Source organism: Protomyctophum bolini, assembly GCF_963924005.1.
Source record: "Protomyctophum bolini genome assembly, chromosome: 7".
Lineage (NCBI taxonomy): Eukaryota > Metazoa > Chordata > Actinopteri > Myctophiformes > Myctophidae > Protomyctophum > Protomyctophum bolini.
The window spans coordinates 37,891,746-37,911,739 of record NC_137868.1 but is presented as its reverse complement, the minus strand read 5'-3'; the positions used below and the strand labels follow the sequence as shown (position 1 = coordinate 37,911,739).

Below are 19,994 nucleotides of genomic sequence, written 5' to 3'. Positions count from 1 at the left end.
AGAAAGAGATTGAACAGAATGAGATTGAACACAATGAGATTGCACTTTATTGATTCTGCAGGGGGGAAGTCAGACATTCAGAGCAGCCAAGATGCATAAAGTAGAACATAGAGTAAAAACAGGTTACGTAGAGTAACCATGGTTATATAAAGGATATGAGCGAGGTGATTCGCTATGAGAGCGTGTGAGGTCCTGGGGCGCGAGTCCTTTCGCCCCACGAAAGGCACTCCTATAGTGAATCACTGAGTGATTAGACTTTAATATAAACCATAAAACACATATTAAGTATAATCTTTCACCCACTTTAGTCATTACCAGCACCCCACATGGCTTCTCTGATGTACATGAAGTCGCCAGCAAATTCTTTTCAGACCAGTGTTAATTTTGTTGACTGAAACTATGATGAAAAATGTTCGTCGACTACCTTTTTTCACCGAAAAATCTATAAAAAAAAGAGCCTGTAGATCGGCTATTTTCAGCAGGCAACTAATGGAAAAAACAGGCATTACGACTCAATCAAAGCCAAAATCAAACAGTTGACTAAAACTAGACTAAAACTAAAACTTTCAGATGACTAAAATATGACTACAACTAAATAAAAAAATAAAAAAAAGACTATGACTAAAATTAAATCAAACATTGCTGTCAAAATGAACACTGATTGGAACGAGTGTCATGACCCTGAACAACCAGCAGGAGTCGCTAGTGCAGCGACAAGAACATTCTCCCCAGGCAGCTTCTCTGCTGTGAATGCTGCCAATCCTGTTCGTTATTTAAAACAATTGATTCAAATTCACAGGTATTACAATTAATAAATTAGTTATTCCGAAACCGCGAGTGTTTTTTTCAGTGAAACCGTTATTTTGAAGGAGACATGTACCGGATGTAAAAACAAACAAACTAAAGAAAACGCTGTGTGTTGCGACAGACGATCGTCTTGTACTTCACCCGGAAAATAAATGTTGTGCTTCCTGGGTGAGCCGCCAGGGTGCGCTACGCTGAGGTTAGTGATTAAAAGAATCGACATTTGGCAGTGATAGTGAATGCAGGAGGAAGGGCTGACCCCAGACCGGAGGTCGTAGAGCGTTTGTGTGACGATGATGCTGAACACGCCGTGAGACCGACTGCTCTCCTCATTCATGTTGGTCGCCGCAACCGTCCGCGACTTGTTCCCTTCTGACATCAACACCTCGATGTCCTACAGAGGACGGGAAGAGAAATAGATCGACAGACAGACCGGTCATTCCTTAATTCATTCAAACTAACAAACAAACCAAACGGAGAGGTGGGAGATTCATTTGTGCACCTCGTTTGGTGACGGAGTAGTGCATGTGTTTGCGCGTGCACAAGTATGCACACAGTCGCGTAAAAACTGTCAGAACAATGAGCGCCCGAGCGCGGGGCACATCGCGCACACGTCTCTGGGTGTAGGCTGCAAAGTTGCAAATGGGTCAGCGCTAGAACAACAAAGACCGGCAGTTATTCACAGATGGCTGCGTGCCATGTGATTCGGCCGCATGGTTTCCACAGCGGGCAGTGGCGGCTGAGGATATCAGCGGGGCCGAGGCTCTGGGAAACACACTGCCCTAATAATCAGCAGGGGAAAGACAAACGGGGTGGGGACGTCCGAACTTAATGAAGGAAGGCCCTGCCAAGACTTGGCATGACTACACAAAAAAAAAACCCATGACTATATCACACGTCAAGACGGTGTGTGCATGTGCGTGCGCGCGTGTGTGCGTGTATGTGTGCGTGCGTGTGTGTGTGTGTGTGTGTGTGTGTGTGTGTGTGTGTGTGTGTGTGTGTGTGTGTGTGCTCGCACGTCAGTGCTTGCATGTGTGTCACTGGAGTTCCTAGACTCTGGAGTTTTCTTTCTTTAATCCAGGCATGAATCATCAATAACGGATGTGATAACCATGTAAATATGAATGGATGCTATGGATGGAGTACTTCAGCGAATGCATGCATTTCCTGAGCGTGTGTGAATGTTCCGGCGCTGCTGCGGTGAGGTATGCTGGGTGGGTTCAGTTGGGCTTTAATATGACGCTATACTGTGGTAATGGAAGGGCGAGGACATATACCTCAAAGCCTGTCACAGCCAGCTGAGACAGACCGTCCACATATGGACCCAGGACTTTGTGCTCTCGTACTTTCAGAGACTGCCGGCTCCTGGGAAGCAAGAAGATAAACAACACGTTTAGTATGAGAAGAGAGAAGGAGATAAGATGGAAGAAACAAGAGTGCAGCAATGCAGAATTCCTGCGACAGATGTACAGAACGGAATGAACGATAACTACATTTCAACTTAACTTGAATTCAATTCACATCACATCACAAATTACAGGTATAAAGATCGATCCAGTTGTTTTTATTTGATTAGCTCCAAACATTTTTCAGTTTCAAGAAAAGAGTTAAAAGGGTAAAGAACGGAGTAATAAATAAAGAAAGCCTGTGTCTTCAAGACTGGTATGACGGCATAACTTAAACACTTAAACCATATGCTTAGTTGCAGTGGTGGAAAAGGTGTTTTTGCTAGGGATCATGTGGTTAAGCACTATATATAATTCTTGCCTATAATGACATTCCCAAAATAGTGACACCAGGTTGAAAAGTGGTTAAAGAAAAGGTGAGAGATATACTGTCAAAGTATATACTGTATCATATATCATACTGTTCAAACAGTTCCAAAGAAATTAACTACCAAATTCATATAAAGTACAAGACTTTTCGAGGATTTGAATGGCTTATGTTGGCTAGTATTCCTGATTGTGGAGGTGAATGGAGCGAAACATTTCATTGATGTCAATGAGCCTGCTATTAAATGTCTGCAGGATATGGAGTCATGTTCTCAAAAACAAAATGTTTTTGTCCACAGATGATCAAATGGCTTCAAATAGACTCCTTCCTTTCAAGAAAGAAAACACAATGGCAACCTGGCCATTTTAGCTCAGGTTTTCCCAGATGAAATTTCATATTTTTAATTGAACTCTAGAATGTTATCCAGTTGGAAAACATTATACAGCCTATCATTGCACACTTGAATGGAGGTTAGGCGTGTGTTTCACTAGATGGTGCAGGTGGGTCCACTGAAGCTGAACTTCGGTTGGCTGTTTGCCAGCTGTCCTGGACAAATCCTATAGAGCAGTTGACAGTCAACTTAGCTCCACTCCCAAGCCTGAGGATTCACTAACGCTGGCAAAGCCCAAGTTCACAGCTCCAGCACGACGTCCAAAGCAATCTGCCTCCCGCCGCGGTAAAACGGGGCACGGCGGCTACGAGGATCGGGGACAACAGTCACACACACGCGGTGGAACTAAGTAGTGTCAGAAGAGATTGTTTGCTATTATATGCAAGTAAGGCAAGTAGTAGAAGTGCAGGCCCTGGAAGTGCGGTGCTCGAAGTCACAGAAAGACAGAAAAGGAAAGCGGGGGCCTGGCTATATAGGAGTCAGAGGAAGCAGCCATTGGAGATGCTGTCTGGCTGCATCTTCAGACATCTGCAGCCAGGGCGCACAGAGCGCTCCACTGTAGTCCCTCCCTGGGGCTCCCCCTCAAAGGCCACGATGACCGCCTCCGCTGCACTGAGCTCCACTAACAGATGTCCTTGAAACGCGCTCCTACAACCTCCCCCCGCAGTCCGTCTGCTGTGCCAAGCCACGGCAGAACCATGACGAGGAAGAATGCAGCAGTGTCCGGGGGGATGACACCGGGCACTGTTCGACAGGAAATGAATGGGTTGAGCTTCCTGCTTGCGACGTTCTGCCGCCTTTCGCCCCCCCCTTGCTAAGCGGCTAGACACGACAGAGCGATGAACAGGGATGAAAACCAAGACGCCGAGAGAAGCTCTGCGAAAGGAGTCAGGGTAGGTTCCGTGTCGTAGATCGGGTAAATATGAAACTGAGAAAAGCATGCGACCTTGCCCTTTAGGGCGAGGTTGCGTGCACGCATCCGCCTCGTTGACGTCAGACTGCTGGGCGAGTGCTGGCGCTTTGGCATGGGGGGTCAGATCAACATGGAATGACTGGACAGGTGGGCCTGTTGAGAACTCTAGTTTTCGGTGGCTGCCGGGCGAGGCTGCACTAATACCTTTGGGGCTGGCCCGTCTAGAGTTTCAAATTTGAATGGACAGGTATAAGTCAAAAGGGAGACATCGAAGAGGAAGGATGGATGGGGAAGGATCAACATGGAATGTCAGAACAGGTTCTAACTTCTGACAGATATCCATATGTGGAGATCTAAGGGTTTGCTGAGTGTCTTCCCCCGACTCTCCCCGTTTCCTGTCTACCTACTATGATCTATCAATAAAGGCAAAAAATCCCCCAAAATATCTTTAAAAAAACAAATTATACAGGGAGAGGGGATGGAATACTTCACCGTGATTCATTTCACCACCACATGATGACACATCAATAACTGTAATACTGTTACAGCAAAATACAGCAAACTCACTGTGGTTGAGGGTCAGCCTGGGGGCGGGGAGGGGGGGGGGGGGGTCACCTGTGAGCAATTAACCCTTCATGTATGCGTGTTTGTGCAGGCTCTCCAGGGACCCGGAAACAAGACCTCTGAACAGAGTTTGTTTTGAAAAGTCTTTGGAGTTTCCTGATGGACTGCTTTAGTCGATTTTTATGCACCGGCATTTTGAGTTTAGGTATGGATATTTTCTGGATAACAGAAAATACAGTTTCAGCAGATCTACAAGGAAACAACGAGCTTGAATCAGCGTTTTGGGCAAAGAGATTTGGCGTAGCGGTATGGACTATGGAGCCCCGAGGCACCGTGGCCAACTAAACATCGTCACTGTTGGGTGGAAACCTTGTATATTAGTATAACAATGAAAATAGCCGATCTATAAACTCAAACGCAGCTTGTAGATCTGCTATTTACACTAATTCTTTGTGCCACTCTCATTATGACGATAGGGAAGTATAGGGAATTAAACATACAGCCACTCACTCACCCTTTGGGGTCCAGCAGGTCACGGACCTTCTCGTTGTAGATCTCCATGAACGATACCTCCACTTTGAAGGAGTGGGCTTCGCTCTCCTCCCTGTGGACCCTCTCAAACAGCTCGCAGCACAGCCTGGGGATCAGACCGGGCTGATCCCCGTTCCCCATCATGGAAAAGGACTTCCCTGAACCTGGAGACAAAAAGTTATACACCACATTTAGAATAGAAAATATTTCTTCTGTCCGTTTTGGGTTTTATTTACAAGCTTTTCTGTCTATTGATTCCGTCCGGAATCAAGCCGGGGGAAAGTTGCAATCGTGTGATAGATGCGCACCCCGAGTGAAGCCAAACTGTAACAATGACATTTTGATTTATTGAAAAGAACATCTGGAAGATCACGTCGGTTTATCAAACATACTTGACTTTTGGCACCACTAGCGGCAGAACTCTCTCACTTAAGGAACGACTTCACCACTTTTCAACCTATCGTCACATAATTGGTCCTTCATGATAAAATAGCACAATTGTTTTCTACTCAGTCTGTGTCTCATAGGAAGGCTGTGGGCCGTTCAGAAACCGAGAAACCAGTGACATCATCGATGGGGAATCCAAGCTAACAGAAGCTGCAGGCTTTCTATTCCTGAAAAGTTACAAGCCATCGTTACACATAAGTTGTAAGCCATCGTTCTGGCAAAAATGTAAATCTTGTATAAAAAATAAATCTGCCGATGATGTCACTGGAAGATGGGTTTCTGAACTGCCCACAGCCCTCCTACAGTATGTGACTAGAAACTAGAAAAAGTGCCCCTCGGGCACAGGTCTCCACCAGGCTAGGTCAGGTTACTGTGGCCTCCTGGTGGCGCTATAATAGGCCAATGTGAATAGGGTGCCATTTCTTCTCACGCCTTTCATGGCAATTGGATGATTTTAAGCATTTTATTCCCAAAATGTGTTTTGCGATAAAAATCCACCTGTTGGTGGCACTATAACAGGCCAATGTGAAATGGGTGGGATTTATTCCTCAGCCTAGTAGTAAAGTGTGTAAAAAACTAATTGTTGGACAGTATCTGGAGGAGTGATATCAACAAATGTGTCAACAAATGCGTTAAAAAAAGGCAGATGTGAAAGGGAGTGTGTGCAAAGTTTGGCATCGACCAGGTTAACGGTGCCGGAGATTAGCTGGCAACGGGCGGACGGAAAAAACATACTCTGTCCCCAAACACAGAATGGGGGACTTTTTATTTATTTATTATTTCCACACAGCTCAAAGGTATATTAATGACATAATAAAATATTGAAAATGAGTGGTATTCCCCTTTAAGTATTATGACACCTCAGACAGGAAATGGGATGAAAGAGACTCAGGCAAGGAAGGATACATGGTGAGTGTGCTCTTCCTGTCCCGTTCTAGTATGGCCAGGATATTATGGTGTTCTAATTTAGAACATCACGTAGGATCTAGCATCTTAGGTGATTCTCCAAAAAAAAAAATGCTGCATGATCTAATCAATTTCACAAACGGTTATAACAAATATGAAATGACATTTACAATGTCAAACTTGATCTTCAATTACCTGTTTGTCCATAGGCAAATATGCAGGCATTGTATCCTTGGAATGCATTTTCAAGAATTCCCTCTCCAAGGCACTTGAACACCACCTCTTGACCTTAAAAAGCAAAGGGGAAAAAAAGGGATTATGGTAAAATAAATAAGCCCCTTTTACACACTGTTCAAAGCAAGAATGCCGTTATAAATCCTCACAGTTCTGTCTGGAAGGTACAGTACGGACGTGGAATGGGAGAAATTGCTGTTCCGACGTTAAGCCGGCAGCACGAAATCATTGTTCGTTGTATGCTGCAGTCGGTTTGGTTCTCAAATCTGAGGGGGGTAAAAGTAAAACGTGTCTTGCTTTCTTTGGCCCCCTGGTCGTGGAATAACCTGCAGCTCAGACTAAAATTGGCCTTGAAAGTTCCTTTGAGAAGTTTCAAAAGGATCATCTTAAATGCACAGTCCAACACCTGCAGATGTTCGGATATGTACAAGCCTTTGCATAGGCCCGTATATTTATTTTTCTCTGTTTTAAAATGTACTTTGTGTATGTGCTTTGTGCACAATGTCTTGCACCCAGTCATTGTTAGTGTACCTGCACCTGATTTCAACCAACATACATTTTACCCACTAAGACGGATGAATCAGAGAGTCTGATCGAGGCCAGATCAACTTAAGTCATATCATAACTAGTCAGATCTGGCCCAAAATAAGCTATATTATTTATCTGGAAATTACGTAAAGATCATCCCCATAATGGGCTGTGATCTGGCCTAGTCCTGAACGTCACCGGAGTCACAGGAGGACGTCATCATAGCGTTATCATGACGTCATTTGGCTTGCTGGGATACTTGCACCCCTCACCAACCTTAATCCGGTCGTCTTAAAGCAGCCCTCACCAACCACAATCCAGTCGGACCAATGCTATGTCAAACCAATGCTATGCCTCCCTCCCGTACGATGTAGCATTGAAGTGTAATTTTATTTCTGCCTCTTGGCCAGTTCCCACTTGCAAAAGTGGGACTCTCAATGTGTTTTTACTGGTTAAATAAAGGTTAAATAAATAAAAAAGGGGTAGTCGCAGAGTTGAATTGGCGTCTGTATAAAAGGCAGAGCTGGCCCGGGGCGGGATAGGGGTGACATCTAACATCTGCGGTTTCTGCCTCAAACCACTCCCTTCTTCTCTTCACTTTCTCCTCCAACATATTTCTGATCACAAAAATATTGCGCGCACAAATCCCCCACTGTAACATTATGTTGTACTTATGTACAGTACTCTGCACAGCACTGATGCCCGAGTCCGTCAAATTCTACCTGCACCCACGCACCGGCATACTACAGTGTGTACAAACTACAACTGCGATTTCAGATAATGGTCCATAGATTGTGGAATGGTTCACGCAAATTGCACAAACGTCCAGGCAGAAAATCAGGTATACGTTTTTTTCAAACTGCTCAAAATGGTGGAAAATCTGAGGGTGGAGCTTACTGGTCAGATAAGGTTCCCCATGAGTCAAGGAACATGTGGAAACAAGTGCCATAGCTTTTGGCCAAACAAGGCATGAGTTATGCCTGTTTTTCATTTTCAAAAAATTGCTATAGCTATGGCCAATAGAGCGGCGCAGGAAATGAAAACGCAATGCATTTCCCCATAGGCAGTTTTTATTTAATTTATTTAAAGACCTTTTAAGCGTCGTACGAAGCCAACTCTTGTAGTGACAAATCATGACAACACACACAATATTTTGGACCAAACAAATAATTACAAAGAAGAAAAACAACAAAGAAAGTTTTTTTTCTACTTTCTAATTCTTTGTTTGGCCCGAAATATTGTGTGTGTTGTCATGATTTGTCACGACAAGAGTTGGCTTCGTACGACGCTTAAAAGGTCTTTAAATAAATTAAATCAAAACTGCCATTGGGGAAATGCATTGCGTTTTCATTTCCTGGGCCGTTCGTTGTTCTGAAAGGGGGAGGGACTGCGCCGCTCTATTGGAGTAAGACTGGTTTCAGTGCTATTTGGCATGACCCTCTACCAAACTGTAAAGTTTCATAAGCATATCATGCTGCATGTATGTATTATGGGCAGAAGAAGATTTTTCACAAAACAGCAATTTTCATTGGCTCATAAAAACTTCATTTTTCCACTTTTTTTGTCTGTATGGGTCAAACGTTCACGTTGTAGATATTTTCGTGCATTTTGATCAAAGATCCTGGGAGGAGATATATTTTAACTGTTTCATTTTCAATCGAGTGCTATGGCGCCACCTTTTGGCTAATGGTAGTGGGCTTCGCATCCTCACAGTTTGGCATGGCCCTCTACTATATTGCAGAGTTTTGCGAAAACCGACTGCACGGTTCAGCCAGAACTGCTGTTTTTGGCGGAAGGAGGAGGTGAAGAAGAAAAAAACAGACAAAAACAATAAGGGACCAACGTTACTTCGGGACAGGCTTGGTCCCTTAATTAAGAGAGCTAAGAGTGTGTGTGAGAGAGAGAGAGAGAGAGAGAGAGAGAGAGAGAGAGAGAGAAGGGGGGTTCATGAAAGGTGGCAGATTCCTGTGTGGTCATGTGGAAAGTGCTGGGCAGAGCGTGCAGAGAGATCTCTTGTGTTTTGCTCACTGTCATGCTCATGGTGAATGGGGCAGCTGTTTAATGATCTAAATAAAGCCTGGGCGGCCCCGGCCCTTCGGGCGGCCCTCAGCTCAACAGATTGCCTCGTCTCTTTTCCGTGCCAACCACACGCGGATCGCTTCATTTCCATCACAGAACTGGAGCGAGGGAGGCGAGGAGACGAACCCAAATGTATTGACAATTACTAGTATGTAAATCTGGCACGTACTGGAGACGGGAGCAGTGACCTCAGCGGTGTTCTCTAGATATCCTCGCTGTCGGGCAAGAAACCTCGTATCTCCATAATTATGTCAGCATGTTGTTGTTGTTGTTTTTCTCTTGTTTTTTTGTGTTTATGTGCATTTGATGTATTACCATGCATTGCCATGTGTTGTTCTGTTCTTGCTTACTGAAGTCACTCTGGATTAAGAGCGTCTGCTAAATGCCTAAATTGTAAATCGTTAATAGAATAATACATTTTTTGGACTTACAAGGTTTCCACCCGACAGCAACGATATATTATGTGTTGGAACACACTGCGGCTGTAACCCTTCTGTGAGCCTAATTTATTATTAGCGAAGTGAAGTGTGGCTCAGGAACTTAGCACTCGAGTTCATGCATAGGGAAATGTACATGAAAGCTATGAATGTCCACAAAAGGAGATGTAACCGTGACCAAAGTGTGCTATTTCTGATGTTCCGACGTGTTACGTAAGAGCCAATAATATATGCACGTCGAATAAAATACCCCAATGGCTTTGTATTATGCCGAACCACGACCACTTTACCACCCAGGACAGAAGTCACCGTCTCGTTCATTCGTTTGAATTGGCTGAATCAAAATGCAAATGCTGGGTGGGGCCTGTGTGGTTCTTTTGCACGATGCAAGGACCACAGCTTTCCATGGTGGAGCTGTAGCATACGGCGCTCACCTGGCAGCTTCCACACAAGCCTGAGACATGTCTGGAGTTCTTTAGCAACACTCGTGAGAGTGACTCACCGGCGTACTTGGGAACGTTGGACTCGTCCATAGACCAGAAGCAGTGGTCGAAGGCAAACACCTGCGTGAGACACAGAAAGCACGAGGGGGCTTAGTAAACACGCACGCACACGCACACACACACACGCACGCGCGCACGCGCACACGCACACACACACACACACACACACACACACACACACACACACACACACACACACACACACACACACACACACACACAGCAAGTGCAGTCTAGCTCAGGGTTTAAGTAGGTGCCGTGACCAAGTCCAGCAGGGGTTCCACGGAATGCTTTGAGAATATTTTGAATGTACAGTATCAATATCACTTCAGTTTAACCACTTAAACCCCCCTAAGTGTAAGATCATCAAACATCCTCGTCAAAAATAGCAGATCTACAAGCTCACAACGCGTCATGTTGTGACATGTTGTGAGCTTGTAGATCTGCTCATTTTGGTGAATGCCCTCTCCCCAGAATAGGGATACTGGGATTCAAGTGGTTAAATATGAAAGTATGAAGCTATTTTAAATCTGTCGTAATGGAAACTACTATTCTCTCGAGTTTTCCTCGTGACACATACTGTATCTAAGGGGGGAAGACTACCGTAATATGACAAATGGAAGCTTCTAAGCCTACGGTAACAATGACATTCAGAGGTGCCTTGGATGAGAAAGTAATTTGCAGGCGTGACCTGAGACAAAGACGCTTGAGAACCACTGGTCTAGCTAATGTGTTATGCTTATTGCACGTACAGTATGCCCTACTGTACATCTGTGTCAGTTGAAATCTCAACTAATCAGCGTTAGGACTGGATTTAGACTTTGTCGCACACCAGTGTCGCCCACCAAAAAGAGCACAGATTCACAAGCATGTCGCATCGAAACACGTTGTGAGCTTGTAGATCGGGTTATATCCAGTCCACGGCATGGCAGGCAACCAAGGATGAAGGGACGTGAAAACCGGCGAGCACAGTAACTATAAATATAAATAATTCCACACCACAACCATAACAGTTATCACTGCAAATGACCCTTAAATCAGGCATTAGATATAACGGATTGTTGGTTGGACACTGTGGCATCACGGCTACCCGCACAGATCCACTGCTAGCCCGGGGGGGGGGGGGGGGGGGTTTAAATGAAATCATAAATCAGGGTCAGCACTCCGCAGTAGACATTCCTGCTCCCAGTGACCCCGGTCTCCAGGGCAACGCTTCTGGAGTTGTTCCTGGGAGTGGCGAGCAGAAGACTGGCCGTCAGCCCTACGGTGCCTATAGGCCATATGGGGCTGGGCCCATTGGTGGGCTGTGGAAATATTGCAAAAGGGCCCCCAAATAATTGGCAAACACACACACTTGAATGTTGTTTATTATAAATGTTTTTTGATTCAAATGTCACCTATAGGCTTAGCAGATGAGATGCTAAAAGATTGAGCAATTTCAGTAATTAGCATAATATGTGACCATACCATTAACAACCTCTATAAGGCAAAACAAATCAGGGTTTTCGTGATTCTGAATCCATTCCAAGCATTAGTTTTGCCTCAAAAAACACCCCTTGGGCTAAAAACGGCCATAGCTACTTGCCCAAATGTGCTGATCACCATTTCTATATTGGGAACCTCTGCTTACAGGCCTCACGGTAGACACAGAGCCCGGCCTCGTGTCATGCATGTGATCTCTAAGCTATGGCTGAATGGCACAGGAAGCATTCTGCATGCAGGGAGAGTGAGTGACTAGTGCTGTTTGTTTACTAAGCTCTGCTAGTCTATGCAGAGCAGTGGTTTTCAACCAGTGAGTGGTCCGAGGACCACCAACCAGACAGGTCCTTGAGGGCAGCGACGGCTCCAGAAAATTGTGACTGGGGCTAAAGCCCCCCCTGGGTTCCAGGTGGTCCCCAGCTTAATGATGGAGAGTTGGTAACCAAATGAATGTTTATTATTAGATATTTTAACTCTTGAGAGCGTACGCTCTAAAGAGTTAAATTGTTGTTAAACACCTGCATTACTTAATTTACAAAAAGTCTTAACAATTAGACACAATAAGACATTTAATGTAATTAAACAATTGTTCATTTGATCAACGTTTGCCCGTTATCTCTCCTATGGTACCAACATCAATACAGCATGGAATTGTGGACAAAATCGTATCCAACGATAACAAAATATTCTTTCGTTTTGGGTCTGAGAGGCTAAATGTCATTATGGCGGTCCGTGGCTCAAATGTCGAATAAATAATAGACCTTCTCAGTCCGTGACCGCCGACAACATAGTCATTTTTTGGACTGGGGACCTCCCCCCCAACCCTACAACACTCCACAGGCTCACAACGCCTTGAAACGTGAGGCGTTGTGTGAGCTTGTAGATCGGCTATTTTCACACAAGTGTTGCCTTATTTGACAATTTCGCCAATGTTTGACCAGTTTTTATAGTATAGTTGTCAATTACTTTTGATGCACTAATGGTCTTTCCTTAAATTGTAACTTCACTGTCATCTGGACGCCAGATTCAAAGTAGTTCAAATGTGCCCAAACCATCTTTTCTGTTCTTCTCAATGGACCCATGCAGGAATAACAACATAGGCATTTTGTGTCAACTCAGCCACATCGCATTTCCAGAGTATCTCCAAAACGCTGAAGGAATGGTGCTGCATTGCCAGCACAGCACATCTGCACACACTGCAGCCAATTGGCAGCCGGTGTGATGCTGGGCCTGGGCCGCCAGAGCTGAGTTCACCCGGTGAATGTCTGACCCAGAATGATTGAACTGTTTTCTAATGGTAGTAAAGGGCAGCGCTTTTAAAAGTAGGGGCTGCGGCCCTCTGCGGGACTACTAGGGGGGGGGGGGGGGGGGGGGGACAAAAGAGGGGGACAAAAAAATGTTAAATGTAAAAGAAAATCTATCTGAAAATGTTTTGTGCCAGTGGCCATCCAGAAGAGAAGATTTGGGCTAATAATTAAGGACCCTTGTAGGTCCCCAGACCCCACTTTGAGAAACACTGATTTATAGATGTTTGCTATTTTCTATTTTCTTTCATTTGGCAATAAGGGGGAGGGGCTATGGCTATGTGGGGGTCCCCTTGGCAGGGAGAAGTTTGGGGACCTGCAGCCAGTGCACAGTCAGCATGGGAAGGCCTGAGTGAGATCATTGAGTGCTTTGAAAGCAAGACCCCCTCTTGTCACTTCAGACAAGTGAGTGGGTGCCATTCAAGGGAACAAAAGTGCCATCATTCTCAATTAGGCCTGGCTTAGCAACTATGTGGGGCTTAAGGCCTATTCACACTCCAGTTTTAGGTGAAGAGGTGACCACCTTTTCGGTGGTCACCTCATAGGCGTTTAGCTCTCCACCTGGTCAGCCTCTCTGGGGTAAAACGGCAAATTTTTCCTTTTTGAACAAATCCTGAATTATCAGTAGCCACAATGAAGCCTGGGCTGTCTACTGAATATATGATGAATAGTTGGAGGTTCTCGGACCCCCGGGGACCCCCACCAGCATGTGGCCCTCCGCTAGCGGTCGGCCCTGTATGTTGAGCACAAAGCCTCCGGCCGTCGCTGTGTGTGTGTGTGTGTGTGTGCGAATCCTGGCCATCTCTGAGGCAGTCGTCAAGGGGGGATGTGGGGGTGCACTCAACAATGCAGCCTTGAAGCGCACGCACACGCGCGCACACACACACGCACACACACACACACACACACACACACACACACACACACACACACACACACACACACACACACACACACAGCCCCAATGTCTATGCTCATCCCTCTCTCATTTGTGGGGGCCTTTTGTGGGGAACCTCTTCGCTATATTCTCGCTTGCACTGACACGTTCACACGGACGTCCATCCGGCTCCTGCTGACCGACCTAACAACCGAAGCACCTCTCCATCACGTCCCTGGAGACGGTATACCCTCCTCACCCCTGGTCTGGTCTGCACAGGGGGGGACCCCGGAGGGGGGGCATGCCATGCAGTCAGTAGAGCTGCATTGACCCAGTGATGCGCTGACCGTGTGGCCGTGCCAAGAGAGGCCGCATGCTGCTTCCACTACAGCAGCGGTTTAACGGTTTTCAACCCGTTTCATGTCGAGGGCCATTATTTATTCGCCATTTGAGCGACAGACCATTATTTGATGACATTATAGCCTCTCAGACCCAAGATTCTGTTTGGTTTTTTTTTAAGTTGGGTTCTATGCTGTATTGATGTGGTACCATTTAAGAGAGAAATAATTATTATTCTACATTCTCTCATTCTGTAGATTTCTTGTAAATTAAGTAATGCAAATGTTTAACAATAATTTTTTCATGTCAAGGTCCATATTTATTCTGTATTTGAGCCACGGACCACCATTTGGTGGACCCTGTGTAATGTTTTATCAGTGTCGTCCACAGTAACAGCCCTTGTATGGAGTTGTGCTTTCATGTGAAATGTACCCATTCTGCAAACTGTTAATTTAGGGCAGCTCAGCTGTTGGACTGCTCACTCACTGTTCATTTCAGGATAGGTACTGTTTGTACCGGTACGTATAGTCGTATACATAGAAAAGGATGTTCCATGGGAAAGTGGACAGCGCTGTGTTTACCGAGCCTTCTGTGTGCTCTGTGGATCCATTGCAATACCTCATGCTGTGGAGGACTGGTTACACTGCAAATAACCCACTGTTTCTGTTTCCTCTGCACAAGGTCAGTGGTGTATTGCTAGGCAGTGTTGCCAGATTTTGCGTGAAACAAGCAACTATAGGTCTATGATGGAAAACAAGCCCAAAAAGAAGCGACTAGGGAGGCCACGTGAGGACTTTAACCCTATATACATCGGCTATTTTAAAGTAGCCAATCCACAAGATCACAACGCTCTGCGATGTGACACGTTGTGAGCTTGTAGAGCTGCTATTTTCAAAACATCTTGGGAGATTATTTTGAATCATTTTGAAATATTTTGAAATTTGAAAATAATATTGTAATGTACAGAGGTCTCCCTGGCACAAACTGTATTCAGTCTGCGGACAAATACATATTAATTTGGAGGGTCCTTGACATGAAAATGTTTGAGTATTACTAGTTTAAACAACGATAGGAAGCAAGCCCAAATAAGCAACTACACTTTAAGAACAAGCCCAGAAAACTGCAACCGGCCACTACCAATATTTACAAGCAACTTCACAGAAAAACAAGCCTATAATAAGCAGACATTGGCAACACTGATGTTAGGCTGGTTTATTTCAATGTGAGACTTTGTCATGGGTCTCAAATTTGCAATCCGTTTCTCATCTTTGTATGGCCTTTTCATTCTTCTTTCATTATTGTGATTTTTGTCACCTAGGGTTGTCCCGATCGGATCGGGTCATCGGAAATCGGGGCCGATCACGTCATTTTCAAATGATCGGAATCGGATCGGGAGCAAAAAAACTTGATCGGGACATCCCTAGTCACTGCCCTTCTGTGTTCCATCACTGCGTGCAAATACATGTATACACACACACACACACATATAAATGAACTGAATGAATCACATACCTTTGTTTGTTTCCTGCTTCAGGGGGCCAGCACCGATGCAGTGGTGAGAAGGGAGATAGAGGAATTGAACCACAGATAGAGAGAGAAAGAGAGAGAGACAGACAGTGAGGGAGACACACAAACACACAGAAGACATTGTTAGGATAAAAGAAAATGTATGTAAATGTAGTATGTATTAAGCATCAACATAATGTCACAAGTCAGAACAAGGTCAGTCTGTACAGATCACCTGCACACATATCATTTTAAGCTTCATTTTAAATATTTCTACAGAAAACTACATGGGTCATTTAGGAAAACTTCGCCCCCACAGAAAACTATGACAATAGTAAGAAAAGGACAAAAAAGTCAGTGGGACCACCTATGGTGCGGTCCCTTCATTCATTCCTGTCTCTTCATTCATTTCCACACAGTGGCATTTCCTGGTTGGGGGGCAGGTTGCTGTTATTGGGTTCATAATTGGGCCAGTGGAGCGCGAGGAAGGGAAGAGATTTAGGATTCAATGTCCCACTGCCTCTGTTGGGTAAACATGTGCTCGGTGCCTGTGTACTTTAGCCGAGAGGGGAGGCCCCAGACTCAGCAGCATTACCTCAGCCCTCCACATAACACACAACACACATTACTGCCAGAGCCCAGGACAAAAGTATGCGAGGCCTAAGTCATGCAGCCATCATAAGACAGCCAAGATGACATGATGTTATGGCTATACTCGGACAGTTTCGAACCAGTTTCGAATGCCATCAATGCTTTGAAAGGGACAAAATCATGTTTAATTAGAGCATCCAGTGCTCCGGTAGATGGAGACGCGTCTACTGACCTATCAGATCTCAGTAAGCTGCATTCTGTGCGGGAAATCATGGCTAGCGGCGACGCGTGTTGTCAACTGACTACATGACTGGTTAAAACTAATATGAGGTTAGGGGACTTACTGTACGTGGCTGGTTAAAACTGATATGAGGTTAGGGGACTTACTGTACGTGGCTGGTAAAAACTGATATGAGGTTAGGGGACTTACTGTACGTGGCTGGTTAAAACTAATATGAGGTTAGGGGACTTACTGTACGTGGCTGGTTAAAACTAATATGAGGTTAGGGGACTTACAGTACGTGGCTGGTTAAAACTGATATGAGGTTAGGGGACTTACGTGGCTGGTTAAAACTGATATGAGGTTAGGGGACTTACGTGGCTGGTTAAGACTGAGGTTAGGGTTAAGGTTAAAGTTAGGGTTTGTAATTTTGGACAACGTGCGTCGTCGCTGTCAAAACAGCAGCCGTGATCAACGCAGAATGCAGCCTACTGAATTTCTCCAAAACGTCACAACATAACGATTTGCTCTACTGGAGCATGGAATGCTCTGATTAAACGTGATTTTGTCCCTTCCAATGCATCGATGGCATTCAGATCCTCCAGCTGTGTGGTTCGTGTCGAGTTACCATCGTAGGTTCAAGCACGGGCACGGCCTCTCAACCACTGCTGCATGTCATCCCTCTTCTTCTGTCTCTCATTACTCTGTGCTGTGGTTTATCCAAAAGGTTAAACCATGAACATTTTTATTTATGTTTAATTCCCTTGTGTGGTTGGAACACAGGCACAACAACAACCATAATTCAACAAAAAAAATTGTCAACTTTTTGGCAAAGACTACTACAGTTTATCACTTTCTAAGCCTGCTGTCCAATCGTCTGTTTCTGGTGAGTCTGCCATTACTCAGCCTAACCTGTCACTCATTGGCAGGTGCAGTTACAAAGCAAAGCTCATGTTACACAGCAATCCGCCCAATGGATTTTGTGATATCGTGTGTGCAATTGGACATTTGGAGCTAATGGTGGCGCTAGAGGAAAGTGTGTGTGTGTGTGTGTGTGTGTGTGTGTGTGTGTGTGTGTGTGTGTGTGTGTGTGTGTGTGCGTGCGTGCACGTGCATGCGTGCGTGCGTGGGAAATAAATCCGACGGATGTTCCAGCTCGACATTTCCAGCTATGCAATCTCTGCCTTATATTGTGACCAGGCTTTTCTCTTGATGAGTAAGATGAGTAAGCCTGGCCGAGGCCTGTTGTCCCATGCAGCCACCTCACCCACCAACCCAAGGCTGTACATAAAAAAGAGAGATGTAAGCGCTGCAGGGTTCAGTTAGTGGCTCTTAGATGGGTGCTCTTTGGTGATACAGGTAGAACCATATAGACAAAAGGTAACTTTCCTCCAAGTTGTACTGCTTATCAAAGGTGTAAGTTGCAGACTTACACCGTCTTTGGTGGAAAATTCAAATAATTTATTGATGAGCAAGGAAAATAGATAACAGGACCTAGGCGTTTCGACCAAAAGGTCTTCGTCAGGGTCTATCTGTACCATGGCTGTACATGTCTGCCTGTTTCACCCGCCACCTCACCCACCAACCCATGGCTCTGCGGCAGTGGCTCAGGGGTAGAGTGACCGGATGGAAACCGCAAGGTTCCCAGTTCGAACCCAGGCTTCCCCAGAGTTAGTGTCGAAGTGTTATTGAGCAAGACTCTGAACCCCTAATTGCTCCCGATGTGCAGGTTGGTGCCTTGCATGGTTTCCTCCGGCATCGGTGTGTGTGTGTGTGTGTGTGTGTGTGTGTGTGTGTGAATGGTTGAATGTAATGCACAATCTCTGTAAAGCCTTGGATAAAGGCGCTATATAAATGCACCATTTACTTGCAGCCTGTTTCCTCAGCCACCTCACCCACCAACCCATGGCTCGCTCTACATTTTTCAGCAGCAGATCCCTCCCTGTGGGCCTCTGCTGGCATCACCTTCACTCAGTCAGTATAAGCCTCAGTTAGACTCAAACACTGGAGCAGAAGTGAACCGAGGCACTTGGAACACGTTTCAAACAAACCAAACTAGAGAGCAGAGTTTTGATGGTCACTGGACCAGGCTGTTCTAAACTGTTTCTCTCTCAGCTGGTTGTTTTGGACCATATGTGTGTCAAAGGATGTTCTGCAAGGGTCAACGTTATTTTGTTATTTTGTTCTGTGTCCTGTTTTAGTTGCTCAGGGCAACATCCAGGTCGTAGTATTATGAAACCAGTTTAAAAAAAGTTGAAAGCCCTGCTACCGTGTCAAACATGTATTGTTATGATGGTTTCCCAGTAATTAGTCATATTTATTTATGACCACAAAAGCTGCAAAAGTGCTCATAAAACGACACAGAGAAATGAGAAAGACCACTGCACACTGCAGAGCAGTCAACTGATTCCCTGCACAGTCCAGTCTGTGGACTGGACTGTGCTCTAAGCTCACTGTAATGAGAGAGTGAGAGTAAAGAGGAAAAACGAAAAAAGAAGAGCACCTAGTTTTTTCTTCATTAACCGTCTGAATCGTGGCCAATTAGAACCTCAAGAGACGACGTCTTAATCGGAGACGACAAACAGAGCACGCCCTGTTCCTCTGGTGTTAGAGGTTGACCCATATATCGTACCAATTAGCATTTTGTACCATATCAGGATCGGCTGCTGTGGATGCTGTGGTTTGGTTTCTCCTATTAAAATGTTTGAATTTTCTGTTTCTCACAATGTTTGTAAAGATAATCCGGTGTACTTCCAAATTTCAATTCAAGAGCTACTCAAACTACGGAAAAATACTGATTCACATGTAAAATGGAATAAACATAACATGCCTGTCCAGAATTAAAAACACTTGCACACAACCAGTACAGTATACACTAGTTATGAATGAATAATCTGAATCATTGAGAGAAAAGTCTATACAGTATATATGCACAGTATATATAGAAAAATGAAAGTTAATATGCAGTACAGTATACAATATGGAGGCAGTAGTTTCAGGAGTACTCCCATTGAGGAGATGTGTCTCCACATGTGCAGTATCACACTGTCATTTAGAATTAACGAAGCGAGGGACCATAATGTGAAAACTAGAAATACAGCATCGCATTTTGTATGCCTGCATCTCCTAACCTAGTAACTGCAGCTTAGAGCTAACGTGAAGCGTTTGACGAGAATGTGGGACACGAACGTACAACTCGAAAACACGGCTGGTGGGAATCATAACAACAAATCCATCCAACAGGCTTCCTGCGGCAGGCAGCGTGCTCTCTCACAGAGGCTGACTCATCGCGCACGTGATATAGAAGCAACGGATACTGCTTTGCTGTACGCTCACGGTACAGTGGAGGGAATGGGCTGTATATGCACACAGAATAAGTCTTCCTACTTCCTTTACAGGTGTTACCGATGATACTAATTAAGGCTCTGTTCCATTTAGTGTGCAATGGTTCTCTCAAACTTTGAGACCCACTGGTGTAGCAGAGTGTTTCCAGTGAGCCGACACGCACAGCGCCCTGCCTCTGTTTGACCAGAATGGAACAGAGCCTTGGAACAGAGAAGTGGCCCAA

General features: G+C 45.0%; 1 protein-coding gene across 6 annotated transcripts in view; it reads right to left on the bottom strand.

Annotated features, from left to right (window-relative positions):
• Positions 1–19,994, bottom strand: part of kif13a (kinesin family member 13A) — a 74,681-nt gene that overhangs the window by 37,593 nt on the left and 17,094 nt on the right. For all 6 annotated transcript variants that reach the window (XM_080767670.1, XM_080767671.1, XM_080767672.1 and 3 more), the window contains exons 3-8: positions 15,622–15,637; positions 10,110–10,170; positions 6,525–6,617; positions 4,960–5,140; positions 2,082–2,169; positions 1,064–1,198 (exon numbers count right to left, since the gene is read on the bottom strand). In XM_080767670.1, coding sequence (XP_080623796.1) covers positions 1,064–1,198; positions 2,082–2,169; positions 4,960–5,140; positions 6,525–6,617; positions 10,110–10,170; positions 15,622–15,637 — 574 coding nt within the window. The remainder of the gene's footprint in view (positions 1–1,063; positions 1,199–2,081; positions 2,170–4,959; positions 5,141–6,524; positions 6,618–10,109; positions 10,171–15,621; positions 15,638–19,994) is intronic.